This window comes from Ursus arctos, unplaced genomic scaffold (genome assembly GCF_023065955.2).
Source record: "Ursus arctos isolate Adak ecotype North America unplaced genomic scaffold, UrsArc2.0 scaffold_37, whole genome shotgun sequence".
Taxonomy (NCBI): Eukaryota; Metazoa; Chordata; class Mammalia; order Carnivora; family Ursidae; genus Ursus; species Ursus arctos.
In genome coordinates, this window is record NW_026623053.1 from 5,363,472 (window position 1) to 5,386,789 (window position 23,318).

Sequence of the window (23,318 nt, forward strand, 5' to 3'; positions counted from 1 at the left end):
GCGTGTACGCAGGCCAGGGCGCGAAACAACTAATGCGCAGGCGCAGAGTACATCTACAGAAGCGCGCTACGGCCAGAGAAAACTAGAGCGCCTGCGCAATGGATCTGTCCCTGGGCTGAAGACGTGTACACTTTTTGTCCTACTTCCGCGGTCAGGTTGGTGACGCCCACAGTTGCTCTAGCAACGAGATACTGTGGGAGGAAGAGGGGGACAGGTTTTACAAAGGACAGACTAGCTACCCGAGGGTTCCGGCTTTCTTTGGTCCACCCGCGTCTTCAATGATTTAGTGTTTGGATGCAATGCTGGTGCTCTTGGGGTTCAGTACCGACGCATCCCTAGCTCTGTTAAGGACAGATGCCTGTCCCAGATCATTAGAGCAATTTAAGTTCGGCCGCAAGGAGAACCACCGCTGCTAATCACTGCGCAGGCACTGCTTTAGACTTGGTTTTGGGGGGAGGGAAGTGCGGAACGGACGGAGGGAGGGAGCTTGACCTCTACCTGGCCCTGAACTGGACTCGGGACCTGGCCCTGGGAGCGCTAACGAGTAAGCGCAGTAGAACTTAAGTCCACAGGTATTCATTAATTCAGCAAACATTTATTGGGCGCCTCCTCGGGACGTTGAGCTAAATTGTAGGTACCGTGTAGGGAATCGGATACGGTCTTAAAAGGGCCAGTGTTGGAGGCGGGGACTGAGAGAAAACAGTCGATTTACGTGCATACAGTATATAATCAAGTTTAGCAACCTTCTGCTCAACAAGCTGGCATCTTGAACCCGGTGTAATATCCCAGGATATCAGCGCCAGAAGGCCCATAAGAGCATTGCCTGGTTCAGACCCTACCCCAGCCAACTCATTATGCAGAGGAAACTGAAGGTTTATGGTTTTGTGTTTTAACACATGGAATTACCTATTTATATTCAGCGTTTTAACTCTTTTTAAAAAATAAGATCCACTTTAATTTCTGGCTTTCACTGCCCTTTAAATTTCACATTAATCTGACCTTCCAGCCCTACTTCTCTCAGCTTTCAGTTGCAGGTCCCACGTAACTAGGTGCTTTTTAAGCTTATCAAAACTTTGAGCAATCAAAATTCCTAAAGCAGCATGAGAGGACAAGAGTCCTTCATTTTCACTTTTTGTTTTTTTGTTTTGTTTTGTTAAAGATTTTATTTATTTATTTGACAGAGACAGCCAGTGAGAGAGGGAACACAGCAGGGGGAGTGGGAGAGGAAGAGGCAGGCTCCCAGCGGAGGAGCCTGATGTGGGGCTCGATCCCATAACGCCAGGATCAGGCCCTGAGCTGAAGGCAGACGCTTAACTGCTGTGCCACCCAGGCGCCCCTCACTTTTTATTTGTTAAACTGGAAACTACATTAGCGTCAACAAATGTACTGATGAGCAGTGGTGAGCAAAACCTTGCTTAGGTTCTAGAAAGGAGAGAAATAATTCACGTCCTCAAAAAGCCTTGCAATCTGTTTGAAAAGATAGATTCATATTCACACCCACAGAGATTTGCACTGCTATATAAACTTAAATTCAGCCTAAACTCTCTTATGTTGCTGAGAAGGAAAGGGGAAAAACAGTGAATAACCAAGCTGGTTCCTATTTCAATATAATAAGACAGGAAGCTGCAGTTTTTCTGACAAGTTGAACCTTTCTGTCTGCTTCATCATCAAGTAGAAGGTAGCTTCCTCGCCAGTATTCAACTTCAAACTTTAAAGTCTAGGCTGGTGCTTTTTAATCATTCAGGAGTGGATTCCTCAGGGGGTTTCTATTCCATCAGCCAGGCTCCTTCCAGCAGTTTCTCCCTTATGTTTTGTTTGCCTTTGATCCATGTCAACTATCATCATTAGCATCTCCACAGGAACTCCCGAAGGGGGGAAAGCAGAAAAGATGAAAAATATCAAATTCACTTACCGAGTGCATCCTTTTCTGAGACCTGTAAAGTCAAACACCAATATAATAAACTAGAGCTTTTCTGGACTACTTAAAACAGCAAGAGAAGGTCTCATTCTGTGTTCAGTTTATGATTCTATAATCACTGAAATATTTTTGACTGATCTGCCAATAGGTAATTGCTAATACTAGTATTGATTTCAATAGTTTAAATCTGAATATGTGTAAAAATTCATGTCCAGAATAGTGAATAAGAGTGCAGGCTCTAGAGTCAGAGAGTCCTGGGTTTGAACCTTGATTCTGCTGTTTACTACTTGCCTAATCCATGACAAGTTAGTCATGCAGCCTCATTTTCCTTTTCTATGAAATGGAAATAGCAATACCAGGATGGCTGGAATGTTGTGTTAAAAAGAAAAGCACAGGCCCAAAATGGTGCCTTAGGCTGAGTCCCCAAACCAGGGCTTAATACATAATCCAATTGCAGTTTCAACTTCTCCCAGAAATGTAGTCTTAACCAGTCAGGAATTTTTCAGTCAGCACCAATGAGTCTTCCACATGGGCCCTCTCCATGCCCCTAAGGAAGATAAGACCCCTTGCTTTCCCCACTGTGGAAAAATGGTCTAAACAATCCTTTCCTTTGGCTCATAACTTTCTTGCACCACCCTCTTTCTATAAAAACCCTCCATTTTGTAAAACTCCTCAGAGGTCTCTATTTGCTAGATGAAATGTTGCCCAATTCATGAATCATTAAAAAAAAAACAAACAATTAGGTTTTCAAAATTTACTTGGTTGAATTTTTTTAACAGTTGTGAGGATTAAATGAGATGTTAACATTAAGCACTTAACATAGTATTTGACACACAGTAAATGTTCCGTAAACATTTGCTCTTAACAATCATTAATACTGGTAATTAACTATGCTTCCTCTATATTTCTGACTAAAAGTTGGGCAAGCCACAGAGCCCCAATATTTTGGGCATGCAAGAGATGGCACTGAAAGACTGTGACTCAGATGGCTCTCAAAGGGCAAAACAAATTTATAATTGAAGCTGAAGTCAGAACAGACCTTAGGAGTTTTATTACAAAAATACTGTTGGAGAGGAAGAATTTCCCTCTAACCATCTTAGTTTTATTGACCCTGTAAATTAGACTGAAAAAAGACAGATTAGCAAGAGAAAACTAACAACTTTATTAACATATGCATCACATAGACACATGGAAGTACTCAGTTATGAGTAACTCAAAGGGTTGGTTAGAACTTGGGCTTATATCATGGTAAGAAACAAAAGTCAACTGAGTACATTTTAAAGATCTTACTGGTTTTATTTAATAATTCGTAAATCAGGCATATTCAGTCTAACAGAAAGGAGCTCCAAGAAGCTATACAAAATGAAAGACTTTTATAGGCAGATGAGAGCAGGAACTAGGAAATTATTCTAGACAAAAAGCAGACTGGTGATGTCAAGGTCATTTTCCTTTAGAGGATGGCAGGAAACTATCAGGTACATTACCTGACTAATGCTAATTAGGCAATTCCTGATTGAGTCCATTTCTGGGAAAGCCAAAACTGTAACGTTTGATGATGTGGGGCCTAATATTGGTGACTCTATTTGGGTCCTGTTGTCTTGTTTGTAACAAAAGAGTTTTACCAAAAGTGGAATACACTTTTGGAGAAATGACAAGACAAAGAAAAGGGACTTTGAGTTTCTAGGGCAGCAAATTGTGAGAAGGTAAAAATGTATGAGGGAATTAATAAAAATAAGGTTTAGTTAATAAAGTTTGTTAGGTAGATTCCTCTGGTGCACTCTCTGGGTTGGTAAGAATCTACAGTTCTTCTGTTCTTCCCTTGTAAAGGCGGGGGGGGGGGGGGGGGGGGGCGGGGAGCACATTTACAAAGTTACGTCCTGCTTTTAGGCAAATGGAGGAAGGCAGAGAGCTTTTCTTGTATCTGCTTCTTCTCAGTTGCCTTCAGCTCAAAATAATGCTTATGCTCCAGTGGCATATTTTGGGGTGGCATGTTCTGCCATTCAACACTCAACATCATAAAATAATAGGAAAGTGAAGGGACAGCAGGAGGGTCAACTTTACAGTGTCTCACTACAGTAAGAAATGAAACCCCCTTTCCTTGTATATTTTAATGTAAGAAATGTGTATTATAGTCTTCACCCCTTTTCCTGGCATAGGGCTCCTAAAAACCCTAGTAAGTGATGATAAGAGCACTAGTATTACAGGATTTCTTTTCCTTCGGTGTCCGCCGTTCTCGGTCAGGCCACTTCAAAGAATGAAGAGATAGACCAGACAAAGAGTGGTGGGCAGCAAAGCAAAGTTTATCGAGCATAGTAAAGTTTATCGGGTGATAGTACGAAGCTCCCGAAGAGGGAGGGGACCTGAGAGGGTTGCCCCAAGTTTCTAAGTCTAAAGCGTTTTTTGGGGGGCACCTGGGTGGCTCAGCCGTCAAGCGTCTGCCTTCGGCTCAGGTCCTGATGTGCTGGGATCGAGTCCTGGGATCGGCCCCACATCGGGAAGTCTGCTTCTCCCTCTCACACTTCCCCTTGCTTGTTGTTCCCTCTCTCGCTGTCTCTCTCTCTGTCAAATAAATAAATAAAATCTTTTAAAAAATAAAAATAAAGCATTTTGGGGGTTTGGGGTTTTTTTTTTAAAGGTTTTATTTATTTATTCATGAGAGATAGAGAGGCAGAGGGAGAAGGCAGGATCCCTGGGCAGAGAGCCTGATGAGGGACTCCATCCCAGGACTCCAGGATCATGACCTGAGCCAAAAGCAGGCACTTAACTGACTGAGCCACCCAGGCACCCTAAGTCTAAAGGTTTTTATGGTCTTGTTGGCGGGTTATTTTAATCTGATCAACCCTTGGTGCACCCATCACCCAACAAGGTTTTTGTCATGTATCTATCAGGTGGGAAAGGGTAGAGGGCTCCTTCCAGGGTGATGTAAAATCCTTTTAAGGGTGGTCTCCTCTTAGGGGGGGTGCCACTTGTCACTGCCTGCCTTTCTTCCAACTATCCTTCATTACAAGAAGCATCTTTTATTATAATATTTGGTTTTGTTCTCAGTTCCTGAAATAGCTCCAGAGCAGTAAGGGCGAAAGGAGTGTCTTTTGTTATTCATAACAAGCCCTTTTCAACCACATTTGAATTAAGTTAATAAAGTGACTTTTGGAAAGCCCTTAAGGGTAGGGACTGGTTGCCTGCAGAACCAGCTCTGATTCCAGGGTAGGAACTTTAAGTCCCATCCCAAGAGGAGAGAGGCTCTGGAGATTAAGTTCAATCACCAATGGGCAATTACCTAATAAATCATACCTATGTAATGAAGCTTCCATTTAAAAAAAAAAAAATCCTAACCAGAGGAGTTTGGAGAATTTATGGGTTGCTGAGCACATCCAGGTGCTGGGAGGGTAGTGCAACTGGGGAGGAAATGGAGGCTCTGGGCCCCTTCCCCCCATACCTGGCCCTGTGCATCTCTTCCATATCACTGTGCCTAAGCTGTATCCTTTTATAACAAATCAGTGTTAATAAATTCAACTCAGTAAATCTAATTTTTTTTAATTAAGTAAACTCTATGCCCAACGTGGGGCTTAAATTCACAACTCTGAAATCAAGAGTTACAGACTCCACGACTCCACTGACTGAGCCAGCCGGGCACCAGTCAAGTAAATTTAAAGATCTAGTTGGCTTTATACAATAATTGTTGAATCAGAGAGCATCCCATCTAGCAAATAGAAGTGAGCTCCAAGGAGTTGTACAAAAATGGAAGGTTTTTTTAGGCAGGAGGAGAGTGGGACAGGAAGCTAAAAGAGGATTATTTCAGATAAGGTTACCTTCCTGTGGCTGAAGGCCCAGGGTGTCAAGCAGATCCCCTCACTAGTGCTGACCCAGAAGTTCCAAAGGCAGCAACTGCAGTTAGGTTAGGTATTAAGTCTTGGTGGGGTTTTAGCAAAAGTGACTCCATTTTCGATCTTGTCTTTTTTTTTTTTTTTTTTAAGATTTTATTTATTTATTCAACAGAGATAGAGACAGCCAGCGAGAAAGGGAACACAAGCAGGGGGAGTGGGAGAGGAAGAAGCAGGCTCATAGTGGAGGAGCCTGATGTGGGGCTCGATCCCAGAACGCTGGGATCACGCCCTGAGCCGAAGGCAGACGCTTAACCGCTGTGCCACCCAGGCGCCCCTTGTCTTTCTTTTTAACACCAGTAATACAGTAAACTGTTTTCCTGGGTTCTAGGAGCCATTCTAGCAAATTACTGAACCTGAGGAGGGGGTCATGGGAACCTTCAATTTGTAGCCAGTTGGCAGAAGCACAGGTGACGACCTGGACTTGATTTTCTCCTGTGAATTTGTCCTGTCAGTTTGATTCTTTGTCCAACTACAAGGCCAGAGGAAATTCTTCCTCGGGGACATAATCTTTGGGAGTCCCATGAAGAGAACCTTTCAGTGTTCCTCCCTAGCACCCAAGAATCTACCATATTGTCCTTCGCAAGTGCAGAACGCTCTCCACAACACGAGACTGAACTCATCCCTGCTTGAGCAACGTCATCCAATAGAATTTTCTGTGATGATGTAAATGTCTCTGTGCTGTGCAGCACGGCAGCCACTAGACACATGTGGCTCTTGAGCACTTCAAATATAGCCAGTTGTAACTAAGAAACTTTTCCATTTTTACTAATTTAAATCTGTTTAAAACACACACACACACACACACAGGCCCAAAATGGCTTCACTTAGACCAAATTCCCAAGTCCAAGCCTTCATACCTATTCTAATTGCAGTTTCAGCCTCGGCCAGAAATGTAGTCTTAATGGGTTAAGCAAGAATTTTTCCATCAGTACCAATGAGTCTGCCACATGGGCCCTCTCCCTCCCCCAAAAGAAGATAAGACCCCTTGCTTTTCCCTCTAAGGCAAAGTGGCCTGAACAATTCTTTTGCTACTAGCTTTCTTGCTCACCCTCTTTCTATAAAAGCCTTCCATTTTGTAACTCGCCTGGCATGCCCCTCTATTTGCCAGACGAGATGCTACCTGATTCATGAATTGTTTAATAAAGGCAATTAGATCTTCAACATTTACTTGGTTAAATTTTGTTTTCTAACGAACCTAAGTAGCCACATGTAATTCGTGGCTATCATGAGGGACAGAACTACTTTAGAACTATTCCACTCAGTTCCTATGTTTATTTTTTTACTTTTTTTTTTTTAAGATTTTATTTATCTATGTGACAGAGAGACAGGCAGCGAGAGAGGGAACACAAGCAGGGGGAGTGCGAGAGGAAGAAGCAGGCTCCCAGCGGAGGAGCCCAATGAGGGGCTCAATCCCAGGACTGTGGGATCACGCCCCAAGCCGAAGGCAGATGCTTAACGACTGAGCCACCCAGGCGCCCCTAGTTCCTGTGTTTAATCTAAGGGTCACATCTTGTTCATAGTTCATTCAAAAGGCAGTGACACCCATTTGAAACCAAAGAATGATCTATCCCTGCCAGGCCTAAGTATTAGGTTATCAGCTCCACCTACTCCTGGAATATTTAAAGCGACTTACAGGTACAGGAAAGAGGGTTTGTCAAAATTAGTTTCCATCAATAAAGACCATATTAATACTTTAATCATCCATAAAATCACACATGATGGCAGTAGAAGGAAAATATATATTTTTTGTACTTACACGTAGTGTGTCTTGTCTGAAAGATAAGGAGAAAAAGTACCTTACATTTCTCCCCCGAGGCCTGCCTAGGGCAGCCACTGAGAGCCTTCTCCACCCCATAATTCTAGCAGATCCAGCCCAATCCTAAATTATCCCCGCTCTGGGGACACCTTAAGGGATCTGTTGACTTTGGTTGTAAAACGATTTTCCATACGTACATGTTTCCTACTTCCAAGAAACCGCTCTTGTAAAGATGGTTCAGCACCTAGAAACAAAATAAACCACCTCCTGAGATGAGGTCTAGAGAGATATAACCAGTTCCAGCCAGGTCAACCTTGCCTCAAAAAATTCTACATCTTACAGGTTCTCAGTCAAGGGAGAGATTTTATTGCCCTATCCTGGAATGATGTAGCCCAGAATTTCCTATGTGGTACAACTCAGAATACAGCTCCCGAAACCCTTGACACTTGGTATATTAGTTTATAGGTCACTGTTTACACAGTCCTGCCTCCTAGCTAGACTTTGTATCCATGTTTTCATCCAGTAAGTAGACTCATGTATTACTCGGAGCCACACCTCCAACTCTGAGTCCCACCCTGTTGTCGGTGCTGGCGTCAGAGCAGAGAACAAAACAGACAAGGCCCCTGCGAACCTTAAGTTCTAGTGGAGGGAAACTGCTAATAAATGAGTAAACAAAAAGGCACAATAATTTCAGATGGTGATATGTGTTATGAAGAAAATACAATAGAGTGGTATGATCCAGTGACTGGAGGTCTCTTTTAGACCCTGTGGTCAGGAGAGGCCTCCGAAGAGGGGAGGTTTGAGCTGAGCTCGGAATCTAAAGTTGCCAGCTCTGCAAAGGCGCAGAACAGCCTAGGGTGGCTGCGGATAGAAAGTCTGTGTTTACCACTACAGCAGGCTAATCTCTTTCCTTTCGATAATGGTATTCTTAGAGCCTAACATAATGCTTGGCTTTGAATAGGTATACAATAATAATAATAATAACAATAAATTTTAGCTTAAATGTACTGTTTCTTGGAATTATCTTGGTTAATCCTCACAACAAGACACAAACAAGTCAGGGGAAGAACATTAAGAGACGCTAAGTAACTTACCCAGGGGCATGTAGTGGGTAGGTGGCAAAATCAAGATTACCCTTAAGTTAGACTTCTGACCCCAGAAACTATGCTTCTGATTAACCAATAACTCTCACTGAGCTCCAGCATCTGAAGGGCTTCCTAAAAATGCAGTTTTTAGCATCAAGCCAAACCAACTAAATTAGAATCTCAGAGGTTAGGGATTAGAAACCTGAATTTTTAATAACCCCTCCAGATGATTTTTATGCACACTGAAGTTTAGACTCACTGTGCTCTGTGGAAAGAATGAAATGAGACAGGTCCTCTATTTTTACTGCTTTGCCCCACATCTTGCAAATTCCTCGGCCCCTAAACTCTATAAATTCCCATTCTCTTAAACTTTGAGCCCTTACAGTGATAATCAGATCAATTTAACACTGTGTTACAAAACAGAAGAAATCTCAGAATCTAACACCTGCAAGAGGGCTAACGAAAAACACTGACAAACCCCTCCCCACCAGCATTTTCCCACCCACCCTCCGCCATGGTTTGATTTTAACCTAACCAAGGGGATGACCTGAACCCAGACAGCTCCAGGGACATGAGGACTTGTTTACCAGTTCAGGTAAGTTCTGGAGCCAGCCTCAAGATTTGACTCCTCTGCTGAGCAAGCCTGAAGTATGCTCAGGACCTAAGAGATAAGCCAGCCACCCCACACCCCATTCCAGCAACCTAAAGCAGACCAGGCCTTACAGGTTAGTCCTTCAGTTGCTCCTGCTGAGGGGAGGAGAGGCAGGGATCCTCCAAACAGGGAGACCTGGGATTGAGCACATATTTCCTGGGAACTAATTTGGGAAATCTCCAGAGCAGAGGAACTGCATCTTGACGTGTCGCTAAGGTTTAGGGTTGTCAGATAAGATGTTGGCTGCCCACTTATGTCCCAAATATTGCACCTGAGGTGCTCATTCTAAAAAAAGTATTTGTTGTTTATCTGAAGTTCAACTTAAGGCATCGTGTTTTTTATTTGCAAAACCTGGCAATCTACTTGGGGTACAGGCCCCCGGCCCCTTTGTAAGAAACACTCAACCAGTAGTATTGTCTCCACAAGCATCATAAGCCCCACATTACGAGAAAACACCAGGAGGAGGCTACCAGAGTGGAGGGAGCTCGACGCGGAAGCCCAAGGAGTGTGTGTGTGCACGTGCTGGGGTCGTCCGGTCACTTTTGAACTAAGACAGACTGGAGGGCTGAAGGAGGTGAGACACCCTGTTCTTTCAGAACTGCCCGTCTCCCTCACTGTCCCCCAAATGTGTGAGCAGGATGACCGTCCTATTCCGTGAGCCCCCAGGGCCCCCTCGGTCGGCACGCTGAGCCGGGGGGACCACCAGCCGGGTTCAGGGCCCGCCTGCGCCCCGCGGCCTGGCCACGCCCCCTTTGTTATCCGACCCTGTTCTGGGTCAGCTGGTGCTGGCGTCAGGCGGAGGGATGGGCTGGCTCAGCTCGACCCGGCAGGGCTTGTTTACTATGGCTGATGATCTGGAGCAACCGTGAGTTAATCCTGTGTCTTTCTCTTCTTCTCTTTCTCTCTGGGCCATGATCCCGGGACTGTCGGTGACTGAGGAACAGTTGTAGACACCTTCCCGCCTTTCCTTTTTCAGGTCGGCTTCATGGGAGGGCCGGGGGGTGCGTTTGCTTGCTTTGCTTTTGCCCAGAAGAGGCGGCAGCAGAGCTCGGGGAGCGATGGTAGATAAGCTTGCCTACAGCTTGAGTGACTCTGACTTGCCACCGCAGTCTTCGCGATCGCTCCTCGCTCCTCTGGTCGCGGTACGAAGAGGTTAGACTTCGTGGTGATGGCCCAGAGCCCCCGAGGCAGCTCGTGGGATGCGGGCGCGCGGGTAGCAGTCCGCAGTCAGGTCTGCTCGTCGAGATTTGCCCCAGGACCATGGTCGCGGGGGCGGGAAGGGCCTCTCCTAGCCAGGCAGGGAGAGGGCATGGGAAGAAGAGAGAGAGGGCTCCCGCGCTGGGGTTGTCTGGAGTAATGGGCTCGCAAGTTTCTTTAGCTCTCGGCCACTGAGACACTTAGCCGCCTGCGAGCCTAGTTGATAACGTTTTTAATCATCCCAAGATCCTTGATGCTGTGGTTTCAGAATTACAGTTTCCGGGATTTGTTACCACTGTCACAAGGGCATCAGGATTGGGATGCCACCTGTAGGTGGTGTGACTAGCCATTCGCAGTCTGATGAAAGCAAGGAAAAGTTGCTTCCAGAAGAATGACTCAGCTCCCAGCCAAGCCTTGGTTTCAGCAGAACAGGCCCTTTCCTGGATCCCGTGTTCCTGCTCTTCAGAGCTGCAGAACTGGCAACTTGCAACACTAATTAACTTTATGGCCATAATAGCTTTCTGGGCTTGAAGGAACTGCTCAGGAAGAGTTTTACTTTCTAAAGATGACCTTCCCCAAAGGAAATTTACAGTGGCCACAATGACTTAGGGAAACAGATTAGCAGGGATACGGGTAGTTCAGCTCCTTTTCACAGATGAAGAAGCCAGTGCTCATGAAAGTTAGAGGAGATTGCCCAAATCACAGAGGTCCAGAACAGGCTTCTGACCCAACGCACAGAACCCTCTTCTGCCTCACCCGCCCCCAAGATGAAAGCTCTCTAGAGGGAAGAGACCACTCTGGTCAAGCTAAGTTCATGGCTGAGTGGCTTCTTTGCCTCTTGCCTCAATTTCCCACCCTAGCCCTCACCTCCCCAATAGTACTGAGTAGATGCACTGTGCCAGGGACTATTTCCAGTGCTTTCGCTGTAACATTTTTGGTGAAGAGAGGCAAAGTAAAGCTCCTCCCTGAAGAATATCTGCTGAGCAGCCCATGGTGCTGTTGACGTCGGGCATACCTCCCCAGTGCTGCTTTGGGCAGGTACAAGGCAAGGTGGCGTCCACCTGTCGTGGTCTGACTTATCACAGTCTCTGATATAGAGAGAAAGTGTGTCTCTTAAGACTGGCGAAATTCTGCGGTCTTGGTGCCCTTGCTTCAAGCCTACAGTAAGGAGTTCCAGTAGAGTATTAAAAGGGTTGAGAGTCTCCATACAATTGGATTGATTGCAAATGGCAGCTCTCATCTGGATGAAGTCACTGATACACCCTTCTCAGCTGCAACCTCAGGATTTCTTGCAGTCATCGAAGAGTTGAATGAATGTAGGCAGCTTATGACTAAGCTGGGGGAAAAGAACATTTGCTGGGAGTTTATCTTATGCTAGGTGTTAGGGGCATGAACTCATTTAATCTTTATATAAACCCTATGAAGTAGTTACTGTTATTATCTTTCTCTTAAAGATGAGGAAATTGACACAGAGAGGCTAAGTAATGTGCCCAGAGTCACACTGCTGGTAAGTGGCAGTGTCAGGATTAGAACTCTGGCCTTCTGGTTTATTTTGCACTTCCTTTGAGAAAGAAAGAGTGTGAAAGTGCGGTTATATACTGTGAGTTTGAAAAGCCGAGGCTGGGGGCGCCTGGCTAGTTTAGTCGGAAGAGCACGTGACTTTTTTTTTTCCCCCAAGATTTTATTTATTTATTAGAGAGAGATAGTGTGAGCAGAGGGATGGGCAGAGGGAAGGAGAGAAGCCAACTCCCTGATGAGCAGGGAGCCCGACGGGGACTCAGTCCCAGGACCCTGGGATCATGACCTGAGCCCATGGCAGACGCTTAACCAACTGAGCCACCCAGGCGCCCCGGGCATGTGACTTTTGATCACAGGGTTGTGAGTTTGAGCCCCATGCTGGGTGTAGATACTACCTAAAAATAAGTAAATCAATAAATAAATTTTTTAAATAATTCTCCTTGGAAAAAGAAAAAGCTGAGGCTGGAACTTCCACAGAAAGGGTACAGAAACCCGGATTTGAGATGTGGGCTCTAGTTCTGCGGCTTTTTCTAACTGGCCAGTTGGCCTCCTTGGGCATCAGTTTCCTCATCTGTGAAATAAAGAGGCTGGACCAGATGAATCCTAAGGTACCATCCTAATCTAAAATCCTGTGCTTCAAATGACGTATCGGAATGTCCAGTGTGTGGCAAGAGGGATCAGTAATGGTTTCCCTCATTCCCCCACAGAGCGCCCCTGCCTGACTATGCCGATGTTCTCAGACCCTCCCAGTAGCCGGTGGTATCCATCCTGTAATCCCCTTCATCCAGGCAGAGTTCAAGAAAGGAAAAATATCATATACGATGGAAAAAGAATAATAAACTCACTCAGCATCTGATTTGTCCCAGGCACCTTTTGAGGTCCCTTACATATCTAGATGCTTGAAGATCAGTTATTTACCAGGCCAAGCCATTCTGCTTGTAAATGATGATAGTGTGATGCAGAACCAGAGGGTCCCCCCCCGCCCCCACTGCCACAAAACTGGTGCTTTCAACCTCTACCCTGCACCCTTACATTTTCTTGGGAATAAAGGAGAGAGCAGGATGGCTTATCATCATTTTACTTCGCGCCATTGGAGGTGAGGATATACGTGAGCTTTGTACACATTGTGTCATCTGGAAAACGAGGCCAGAGGCAACCTGGCAAGGCAATCCCAACAGGACTTGAACCCAGGTCTCCTGCCTCCTGCTCCCTTCCTGTCGCATCTTGTTGTTCCAGACTAGACTGATTGATTGCCTGACAGCCCAGCTGGGCACTGACCCCACTCTGTACTTCCAGGAGCTTGGAAGAGGACACAAACAAACCCCAAGGCCCTGCCAGGAGGGCAGGTGGCATGGGAATGTGTCCTACCCTAAAGGAACATACAGTCCTGGGCATGGCACAAGATAAAGATAACTGAAATATTAGTTAATAGTTGGCTTTTTTCCCCTTGTGATCTTGAACCATTATGATAACCAGTAACAAAGGGAAAGTTATAAAGCCCAAATGAGATGATACATGTGAAAGAGCTTTGCAAACTGTAAAGTGGGATTCACATGGTGCCCCGAGTATCTGTTGAAACAAAGAGCATGTTGTTAATAGCCATTTGCTGGGGAGGAGTAACAGTCTCTCAGGCAGCAGGGAATTGCTGACTGCCATCATGGGTCTCCTGAGCCTGGGAAACACCCTGATAACTTTGTAACTGTCAGCAAGGCTGGGAGCATCAATGTTGCCAATGGGTGTCACTGTGTTTCTTTGTCCCAGGCCTCAAGGCTGGCTGAGTAGCTGGCTGCCTGCTTGGCGCCCCACTTCCATGTCCCACCTGAAGAATGTGGAAGCCAGGATCCTCCAGTGTAAGTAGGAGGGATAGCTGATCCCACCTCTATCGGGAGGCCCAAGGAGGATACAGGATCTCCCCAGAGGCTGCTACACAGAGCCCACTGATTCCTGACTCACAGTGCTTGGGGGGAAGGAAAGGATGTCAGTGATTTGAGAGAAGAGATTTGCACAGGGGACACCATATTTTACGATAGTGGTTTCTCGACATCTCCCTCCCTATCCGCCATGCTAGTTCCTGACACATCCCACAACTTCATTTCAAACCCTATACCAACTATCAACACACAACACACACACACACACACACACACACACACACCCCCCTACACATTCTCTTTCTCTCCTTCCTTCTCCCCCATTCCTCCCTCTTCCTTCTCTCCCTCCCTCTTCTTCCAAACACATAAGCACTTCTCAGATTTACCACCCTTCCACCTGAGGCCCAGCAGCGGTCCTGTATTCTCTAATATTGCTATGCTGCATTCCATCCAGTTAGGCCCACCACTTACGTAGTCACTACAGTAGTTTGGGATTCCCACATACCAGCTCTCTTGGGCAGTATCATGTTGGGGCAGGGCATCCCATCATCGGCAGCAGCCACAGGCTCAAACAAGACCCTTCAGCTGCGTCTGCCCATATCTCCCTTAGATCCTCCCCGCCCTGCACCCACAGCCCCAGCCGTGGGTACCCTATTTTCCTGGGAGCCTGAATAAGCACAGCTGCAGAACAGCCTCCTCCCGGGATCCAGGCAACTTCCCCCAAGCCGCTCTGTCACGTGACCATTAGGCCCCAGAGCAAGCACTGCCCACTGCCTGTCTCTAAGAGGAATAAGCTTGTGGCTCAGTCCATACCCATCACCCCCTCCACCTGCCTCAGCTCCAGTCAGAAGCTGCCCCCGCCAGACACCCCCAGGGAGGCTGCATCCGTCCCTCTGTCCAGCCCCAAGCTCACACAGGTACAAGAGCATTGGATGCAGGAGCTCTGTGAGGCCAGTGTAGTCACTGCCACGCTGGGCCCAAAGGGAGGCAGACACACAATCTGGAGGAGTAAGATGGCCCCTCTAGTTACCTAGAGACTAGATGGCCCACAAAGTGTGCTTGGAGTTGATCTCTTAGGGCATGTGGTCAGAGGGTTGTGAAAGGAAGGCGGTGAGGACAGTTGGGACGGGTTTGGCAATGGAGAGAGGAAGCTGAAGGACGCATGACAGTGCTGTCAGAAAACAGTCTTCTTGCTCTGCCCTGCGTTCCCCTCTCCCCAGGCCTCCAGAACAAGTTCCTGGCCCGATATGTGTCCCTCCCAAACCAGAACAAGATCTGGACGGTCACCGTGAGCCCGGAGCTGAGGGATCGCACCCCCCTGGTGATGGTGCACGGCTTCGGGGGCGGCGTGGGCCTGTGGATCCTCAACATGGATTCCCTGAGCGCCCGCCGCACCTTGCACACCTTCGATCTGCTTGGCTTTGGGCGGAGCTCGAGGCCAACGTTCCCCAGGGACCCCGAGGGGGCCGAGGACGAGTTTGTGACATCCATAGAGACATGGCGGGAGACCATGGGCATCCCCAGTATGATCCTCCTGGGGCATAGTTTGGGAGGATTCCTGGCCACCTCTTACTCTATCAAGTACCCTGAAAGGTAAGGAGGAGTCGCTTCTCTGGCTCGTGACCTAATTCCTTGTCCCACCGGGAACCTTACAATATTAGTGCCCAATGGTTTTCTTCTTCCTGGGCAAGTTAAGGGCTATGGTTCTTCCAAGCACATACAACTTGTCTTTTCCTTTTTCTTCCTTTAGAGTTAAACACCTCATCCTGGTGGACCCATGGGGCTTTCCTCTTCGACCGACTGACCCCAGTGAGATCCGTGCACCCCCAACCTGGTTCAAGGCTGTGGTGTCAGTCCTAGGGCGTTCCAATCCACTGGCTGTTCTCCGAGTAGCTGGGCCCTGGGGTGAGTAGCCTGCAGATAAAGAAACCATCTCCTTAAACCAAGGCCATCCCATTCTAGAAGCCCCGCTGTATCTAGACTCCCACTATGCCCGCTTGTCCACGAGAAGTGGAAATAGGCCTAGCGTTGTTATTTAAAGCTCTTAATCTGGACCAGATCTCTTTGTCTGCAGTTTCAGAAGCTTCTTTTTTTTCCTTCATCCACATGCAAAGAGCTTTCCTATGCCGGGACAAATGGAGCAGAACTACTCCTCTCTGCCTTGGCTAGACCCCCGGAGAGAGAGAGAAAGGGGCCACGAAGTGAGCTCTGCTGAGTTCTTAGGCTACGTGTGTGAGTTTATGGCAACCTGTTGGTGATTAAGCATGCCCCCCCATCAGATCCCGTCTCTGCAGCTCACTGAGCACCTGCGGGAGCCACAGCCTCCAACAGAACCCAGAGTGGCAGGCAGGCCCCTCTAAACCGTGCCCTACTCCAATGAGCTATTGTATCTTGGCCACGTAGGAGCTGTCAGCAAATTCTGGAAGGGAGGGGAGGAAAGGAAGGTGGCGGAGCCAGCCAGAATAAGTAAAACGAGTAGGTCTCGGCCTTCTGACCCCGTGCTGCCAGCACTCTTCCTTTCTGGGAAGGGGTGCTTTTTAATCTGCTGAAGTAAAAGGCAGATGCCCTCTGTAGAAAAGACTGGTGACCTCGTAGCCTGTAATGACGGCTTATGTAGACGTAGTGATATTCAGCCGCCAGTTGTTACAAGTTAATTACCGATGGCTGAATAAGAGTTGTCTCTCAAGGCCCTTCAAGAGACACAGAATGACTCTGGAGGAAAACTGAGGATTTGAGTAGAAGGTAGAGGTTTGGGAAGAAAGGGAGGTTATCAAGGCACGAAGGTACGAAAGAAGAGTAAAAGATCAGAGAGCTGACCTTCTTAGAGTTCCCAGCGCTGCGGACTCCAGCCGCCCTCTCTAGTCCTTTTCCAGGGAGAAGCCCTGCTCTGACTGCTCTCCCCTTCTCCGGACTTGTATCTGGCCCGATCCGTGCGTGGGCCTCAGAGCCAGCATGGTGGAGCAGCTGGCTGGCAGCCGTGGGGGGAGGCCAGGGCCCAGGGGATCCCGGCTGTGCCTCCCTCTCACAGCTTGATCCTCGCACACACAGAGAAGACCAGGAGAGAGATCAGAAGTTGACCATTAGGCCCAGTTTCTAGGCTGTTTCGGGTGCCCCCCTGCTTGGGTGCGTGCTGTAAAGGAAGGTGAGGGGAACAGATTGCTCAAGACAGCGGCCCAAGTCTGAGATGCCAGAGTTAAGTTCACCTCTCCACTCGGATTCTGTTACAGGCCTGGACATGAGAGGACTCTTGGCATGTAGTCTGGCTTCATCTGTTACCTTCAGAAGAGTAAAAGGCCCTAAGGGTCTCAGGGTGCCTGGCTGATTCAGTCGGTAGAGCATGCAAATCTTGATCTCGGGGTTGTGAGTTCAAACCCCACATCAGGTGCAGAGATTACTTAAAAAAAAAAAAAAAAAAAAAAAGCCCTAAGGGTCCTAAGGGTCTCAGGGAGAAAGAACATAGCTCAGACCGTAAAAGAAAAGCATGTCAGCCATGAACCTTTTTTTTTTTTTAAAGATTTTATTTATTTATTTGAGAGAGAGAGTATGAGCAAGCAGGGGGTTGGGAGCCACAAGCACTCCCACTAAGCACAGAGCCTGACGCAGGGCCAGTCCCACAACCCTGAGATCAGGACCCGAGCCGAAATCTAGAGTTAAAAGTCAGACGCCCAGCTGACTGAGCCACCCAGGCACCCCTCAGCCAGGGACTCTTACAGGGCTTGAGATCCTTGGAAGGACAGAACTTGGGACTCGATTGAGCTGAAGCTAAGCTGGTTCCATGGGACTGGCTACATTCTTTGGTAACCAGCTGACTCGGACTTGCAGTCATCTGGGGCTTCCCTGACAGCTCACACACTCTGTCTGCCACTATAAAGTTAAATGTACAGAGTGCACAAACCCCTAGAGAAATAACGTTTGGTTTAAGTTGTTCAAACATGCACGTGCAGGAGGGGTCTTCCTGCACACCACACCCCTGCCCCCCAGACTGGCCACTCCCATGTTTTTCTCTCCCCTCCCAGGGCCTGGCCTGGTTCAGCGATTCCGGCCGGACTTCAAGCGCAAGTTTGCAGACTTCTTTGAAGACGATACTATATCTGAGTATATCTACCACTGCAATGCGCAGAATCCCAGGTGAGGGCAGCTCCCAGAGCCAGCTCGCGGTGCACGCGTTTGGAGACAAAACTCCAGCTGCTGGAAACACTCCAGAGCTGTCCCAGGACCGTTCTCTGCTGTATTTCTTCTTGCACAAAGCTCTCATTCAGTTAGGGAAACACGGGCACTAGCAGGCTCGATTATTTCCAGAGACCTCCCCAGGGAGAGGCACGAAGGAATGGAGAAGATAATAGGTTGCTTAAACATGCTGCCCATCTCTAGAGGAAGACTCTTAACTCTTCCCTGGAGATAGGCAGTTAGCCTGACAGGCAAGAGTCTAGAAAACCTTTTAAAAGTTCTGTTGTTTTTTTTAACTGAAAAAGTGATAGGAATATGGTATTTTTTTAAAAGTCAGGAAAAAAAGTCTTCTCCATCCCATCCTGAAGTTCCCCAAATTTCCTTGCTATTTCCATTCTGAGATGTTATGTGACATTGCTTCAGAGAACCTCTTTGCACATCTTCCTTCACACACGCACACACACGTCCACACACACACACGACTATATCTAGAATACCTTCCCACAAGTAGAACTGCAGATGGAAAGCGTATGCATTTTAAAATTTAATTCTGTGCACCTTGAAATACGTACTGTTGGGACAGGAATTCCTTCCACACCCTTTTGGACATTTTGGGGTGTCCCCCAAATCTTGAGATGTTTCTATCTATGACCGTTCACACAGCAGGCCCCCCACACCTGATGATCTGCAGTCTTGGTGGCTGAGAGGGTGGTAATCTTCCCTAATCTTCCCAGCAGGCAGTGCCCTGGGTGCGGCTGATACGGGAGGCCAGGTTGGTGACACGCCTCCGTGGAAGCCTCACCCAGCCTGCTGTGAGGCATCTGGGGGAAGTCAAGGTCACTGGAGCAGCCGCACGGCCCCACCTCAGTCCAGGCCTGTCCAGGTCACCTGTGGTGAGCCCAAAGCTGTGAAGACGGCGGGGGGCTGCATTCCCGCAGTGCCGTCTGGGCACTAGCCTCACACGCAGCCCAGCCAGCTTCGGGGCAGCGTGGGAACTGTCTCTCCAGCATTCTGCACGAGCTCTGCTAATTGAAGGGCCCCGCTTAAGCGGCGGTATTGAGACCCAGCTCAGCAGTCAAATCAGGTAGCCCCCTGTTTCCTGCTCTCGACCCCTCTCTCAGGCCCCACTGGGCTCGGTGCCAGTCTCATACCCACTTGAGACCCAACCCCAGCTCCCTGCTCAGAACTTTCCCCGGTCCCAGACCTAGTTGTGTGGAATGAATGGCCTCCTGACCTCAGCCTCAGAATGTATAATCGTGCAACTCGTTCCTGTGCTGGGGGAAGCAGAGATGATATCAGTGATCATCGGCCCTCTCCTCGCAATGCCATCACTCAGTTTTATAACCGTGTGAGTGTTTCTGAGTTGTAACCCTGACACGCTCATGGTAACTCTTACCCATCCCTTAGAAAACATGAAACGTGGCCAGGGGAGAATATCTGGGCATTACCTACTTTGCTTCACCTCATCTTAGGGGCCTTATACATATTTTCATTTTACTCAGTGAAAGAATAAAGAGGATATAATTCTGCAGTTTGTAGGTAAAAAAAAATTAGAGTGTATTCTGGTTACATGCTTGCTAAGAAAACAGGCAGGATTTGAATTCACATCTCTCTGACTCCGGAGGCCATAATTATCCACCATGCTGCTGTGTCTTAAGGAAGAACTCTGTGTCTGGTGGCCTGTGCAGAACTCAGGCTTGTCTTCATCCCAGAGGTACAATACAGGAGGCTGGGGTACAATATCCGAACAGGCTGGGCCCGATAGGCTGTGGTCTCCCGAACCTCGCCACCTCCTGCCTCCCGCAAGAGCTGCAGACAGCCCAGAAGGCTGGCTTTCGTCCCAGCCTTGCAGACCCTCATGCTGCTTTCTCAGTCAGTCCTGCCTAAGGAAATGGCCAGGGAGCAAAGTAGGTTCGATGGGCCTGGCTTCTCATGCAGTACAGCTCCCCCGGGGTCCTCACAAGACCCGTGTGTCATTCCAGAGTCTCTTGAGGAAGCCCTTGGCACTGCTCTCACGTTTGCTCTTCACAGCGCCCCTCACGTGAGCCGCTGGCCCCTCTCCTCCACCCTCAGCCAGCTAAGCCCCCTCGTCTGTTCACCACCCTTTCATAATTCCTGAGAAGTCTGAAGTTATATAATCATATGATTAGCTATTTATTTCTTGAAAAATTTATTTATTTTAGAGAAAGGGCACAAGTGGGAAGGGAAGAGGGGGAGAATCTCAAGCAGACTCCCCGCTGAGCACGGAGCCCAGCGCTGGGCTTGATCCTAGGACCCCGAGATCACGACCTGATCTGAAACCAAAAGTTGGACGCCCAACCGACAGAGCCGCCCAGGCGCCCCTTCCTTCCTTCCTTCCTTCCTTCCTTCCTTCCTTCCTTCCTTCCTTCCTTCCTTTTTCTTTCTTTCTTTCTTTCTTTCTTTCTTTCTTTCTTTCTTTCTTTCTTTCAATCAGCTACTTAATCCCTGCCTCCCCAAAGTGTGAGATAGTTGTGAGCACCAGGACAGCCGGCACCACCTCCGTGTGACTCAGATGTCCCCACACTTGGCCCAGGGCATGATCTGTGAACACCTGTTGAATAAACCCATTGCTTCTTTGGGCAACAGCTTCTTTGGGTCAGCATCAGGAGGCTTCCCAAGTGGGCCCCAATTGTCTCCTGTGCTGGGAGGCCTCCACAGCTTCGGACCTGTCTCCTCCTCCGAGTATTTCCCGAGCCGGGTGCAGGGTCCTGAGAGGAATACACATGTGACAGGGGTGCCGCCCCAGCCTCTGAAGAGCCCAGCACGCTGACACCAGATGGCGGCGTTTATTCTGTGCGCGGCCTCACCGTGTTTTGCTCCTGCAGTGGGGAGACGGCATTCAAAGCCATGATGGAGTCCTTCGGCTGGGCACGGCGCCCCATGTTGGAGCGGATTCACTTGATTCGCAAGGATGTGCCCATCACCATGATCTACGGGGCCAACACCTGGATAGATACGACCACGGGGAAGAAAGTAAAGATGCAGCGGCCCGATTCCTACGTCCGAGCCATGGTATGTTGGCCAGCCAAGGAGCAGGACTGAGGTGGAAGCGTGTGCTGAATGCCAGCCCACGGCAAGGAACTCTGGGTACAGAGGAGCCTCGGGGTGGAGACGGGTGAGCGAGGAGTCGGGGGGAAGGAGGAGCGGGCGGATTCAAATCGTGCAGTGGATTTGAAAGGGTTGACTCCATGATCCTGTAAGTAGGGGGGTTCTCCTTTCTGTAGAGTCCAGTTCAGCTGAATGACAGGTTCTTCTTCGGTAGTCAGACAGGGACGGCGTGCCTCCACGCCGGACCCCCTGTGTCACCCCAAACCAGAGCCGTGAACAGTAGAGCAAGTGGTAGAGGCTGCCATGAAGCCTTTCTACCATCCTCCTCTCCCCTCCCATTTTCTTAGCCCTTTCCCCCCTCATTTGCTAATGAGTATGCTTAATTAGGCTGGGGGCCACCTATGGGCCCTGGCTTAGCAGACCCGTGGATGAAATGAGCAGATGGCAGTGGGGCCAGGACTTAAGGGAGTACAGTGAACAGCCAGAGGAGAACAAGAGTGGGGCATCGGGATTCATTGACCCCCACAGGAAAGTGCTGAAATTCTAGGAGAAAGGTGGACCGTTGTTTCTGATAAGTGCTCTTGGTGATGGGCCAGCAGGTTTATGGGGGGGGGGGGGGCGGGGAGAATGGTGTGCCAGCTTCCCAGTGCTCAGAATAAAGGGCCTTCCCACCTCCGGCGGGTTCCTCCTCTGTCTGCAGGAGATTGAGGGTGCTTCACACCACGTCTATGCAGACCAGCCACACATCTTCAATTCTGTGGTGGAAGAGATCTGTGACTCAGTTGACTGAGCTGCCGTCCCAGAGGAAGAGGAGAAAGCCAGAGAGTCGCTCTCGCCTCCCTGTCAGCTTACTCGCCCCTGTGTCCTTTCCTCACCGACTAACATGTGCCAGCCAGGCAGTCTTGGGCTGTCCCCAGGGCAGGACGACAGTGAAAAAGAGCACTCCTGAGCCCAGGAGAAGGGTTGGAGCCCGCAGCCGCACGAGGCCTTGAGCACCCCAGCCCGGAGAAGAACATAAAGGGTTGCCTAGTGCCACCCATTCTCTCCATGCCAAGTGTTACCCAGGTGGTCGTTGTGAAGGGATCGCACCGAGCCACGTCCCCTCCCTGTGCCAGAGGGAGGGCGGCCTCTTCCCCTGGGCAGAGGAGAGGCTCCCGGCAGCCTTTCCCAGCTCTGGAGTATTTGTGGGGGTAGGTTCCAAGCAAAAGCATCCCCTTCCATCACCCCCCCAGCCTCCATTTCCATGCCAGTTTTGTCCAGAGTCTGGTTGGGAGCTAACTACCAACTAACTACTAACTCCTTAACTACCAACAGCAGGCCGTGGAGCGCCCTTGACCTGGGGAGTCCCTCCCCCGACCTAGAAGTCCTATCCAGAGCCCTCATTAACGGATAAGGAACAGGCCAGGGCAGGACATGGCTGGCCCATGGTGTCATAGCTCTGCTCCAGGAGAGCTAAGGCTAGAACCCAGGTCTGCTGACACCCAGTACGCATTGCAGACTCCATTTTGCTAAAGTTCAAGGCAGGCACTACTGCCATGGGACTGGTCCTGGTCACTGGCCAAGGGTAAGCCCTTCCCTGTCCCGCATTCCAGCCCCAGTGCGCAGGGGTGCTGTTGTCGGCCCTGTGTCTCAGCCCTGGCTGTCTAAGGGGGGGACACTCAAGTGCTTCCTTCCCTGCCCCCTCATCCTCCCAATTGGGAGGCCTCTTGGCCTCCCTCTGTGCCTTGGGCCCTGAAGCCCCACCTGTAGGATAGAGCAAAAGTGGCCCCTGGTGGAGAGAGAAGGGAAAGGCCCTTCAACCCCAGGGCTGTGTCTGGATTCCCTGTTCCCACTAGTATCCGTGGGGTTTTTCTGCCCTGCCCATGGTCCGATGACAGCCTCAAGCCAGCAGTTCCCTGTCCTCATCAGCCACAGGATGGTTCTCACTGCCTGGCCCTCTGTCCCTGCCATCTGTCCCGTGGTCTTCAGCTCATCCCGCCCCTGACCTACCTGTCACTGTCTCCCGGGGCTGGTTCCAGGTGCTGCTCTGAGGTTCTGGGCGGTGGGCTGGGCCTGGCCCCAGAACCAGGGCAGCTTCTGTCTGTCCCTTGAGTTTTGTAAAACCAACCCTTTCACCAGAATAGTATTAACTCCTGGTGCTTTGTACTACTGGTCCAGCTGCCTTGGGCTCCTTTTCTATATTAATAAAGAAATAGTAAAAA

At 48.9% G+C, this 23,318-nt stretch overlaps 1 protein-coding gene across 10 annotated transcripts; it reads left to right on the plus strand.

Moving 5' to 3' along the window:
* Nucleotides 1-62: 62 nt before the first annotated feature.
* Nucleotides 63-23,318, plus strand: ABHD4 (abhydrolase domain containing 4, N-acyl phospholipase B). Of its 10 annotated transcripts, none has more exons than XM_044379558.3 (7): nt 63-155; nt 13,772-13,860; nt 15,102-15,474; nt 15,632-15,786; nt 17,898-18,009; nt 20,895-21,081; nt 21,818-23,318. In XM_044379558.3, the coding sequence occupies exons 2-7, from the start codon at nt 13,821-13,823 to the stop codon at nt 21,905-21,907; spliced, it is 957 nt and encodes a 318-aa protein (XP_044235493.2). In that variant the 5' UTR covers nt 63-155; nt 13,772-13,820; the 3' UTR covers nt 21,908-23,318. The 10 variants fall into 10 exon arrangements, with proteins under 10 accessions (XP_044235493.2, XP_044235494.2, XP_057162373.1 ...); XM_044379559.3 differs by having other exon boundaries at nt 137-155; nt 15,149-15,474; XM_057306390.1 differs by lacking the exon at nt 63-155 and adding an exon at nt 526-544.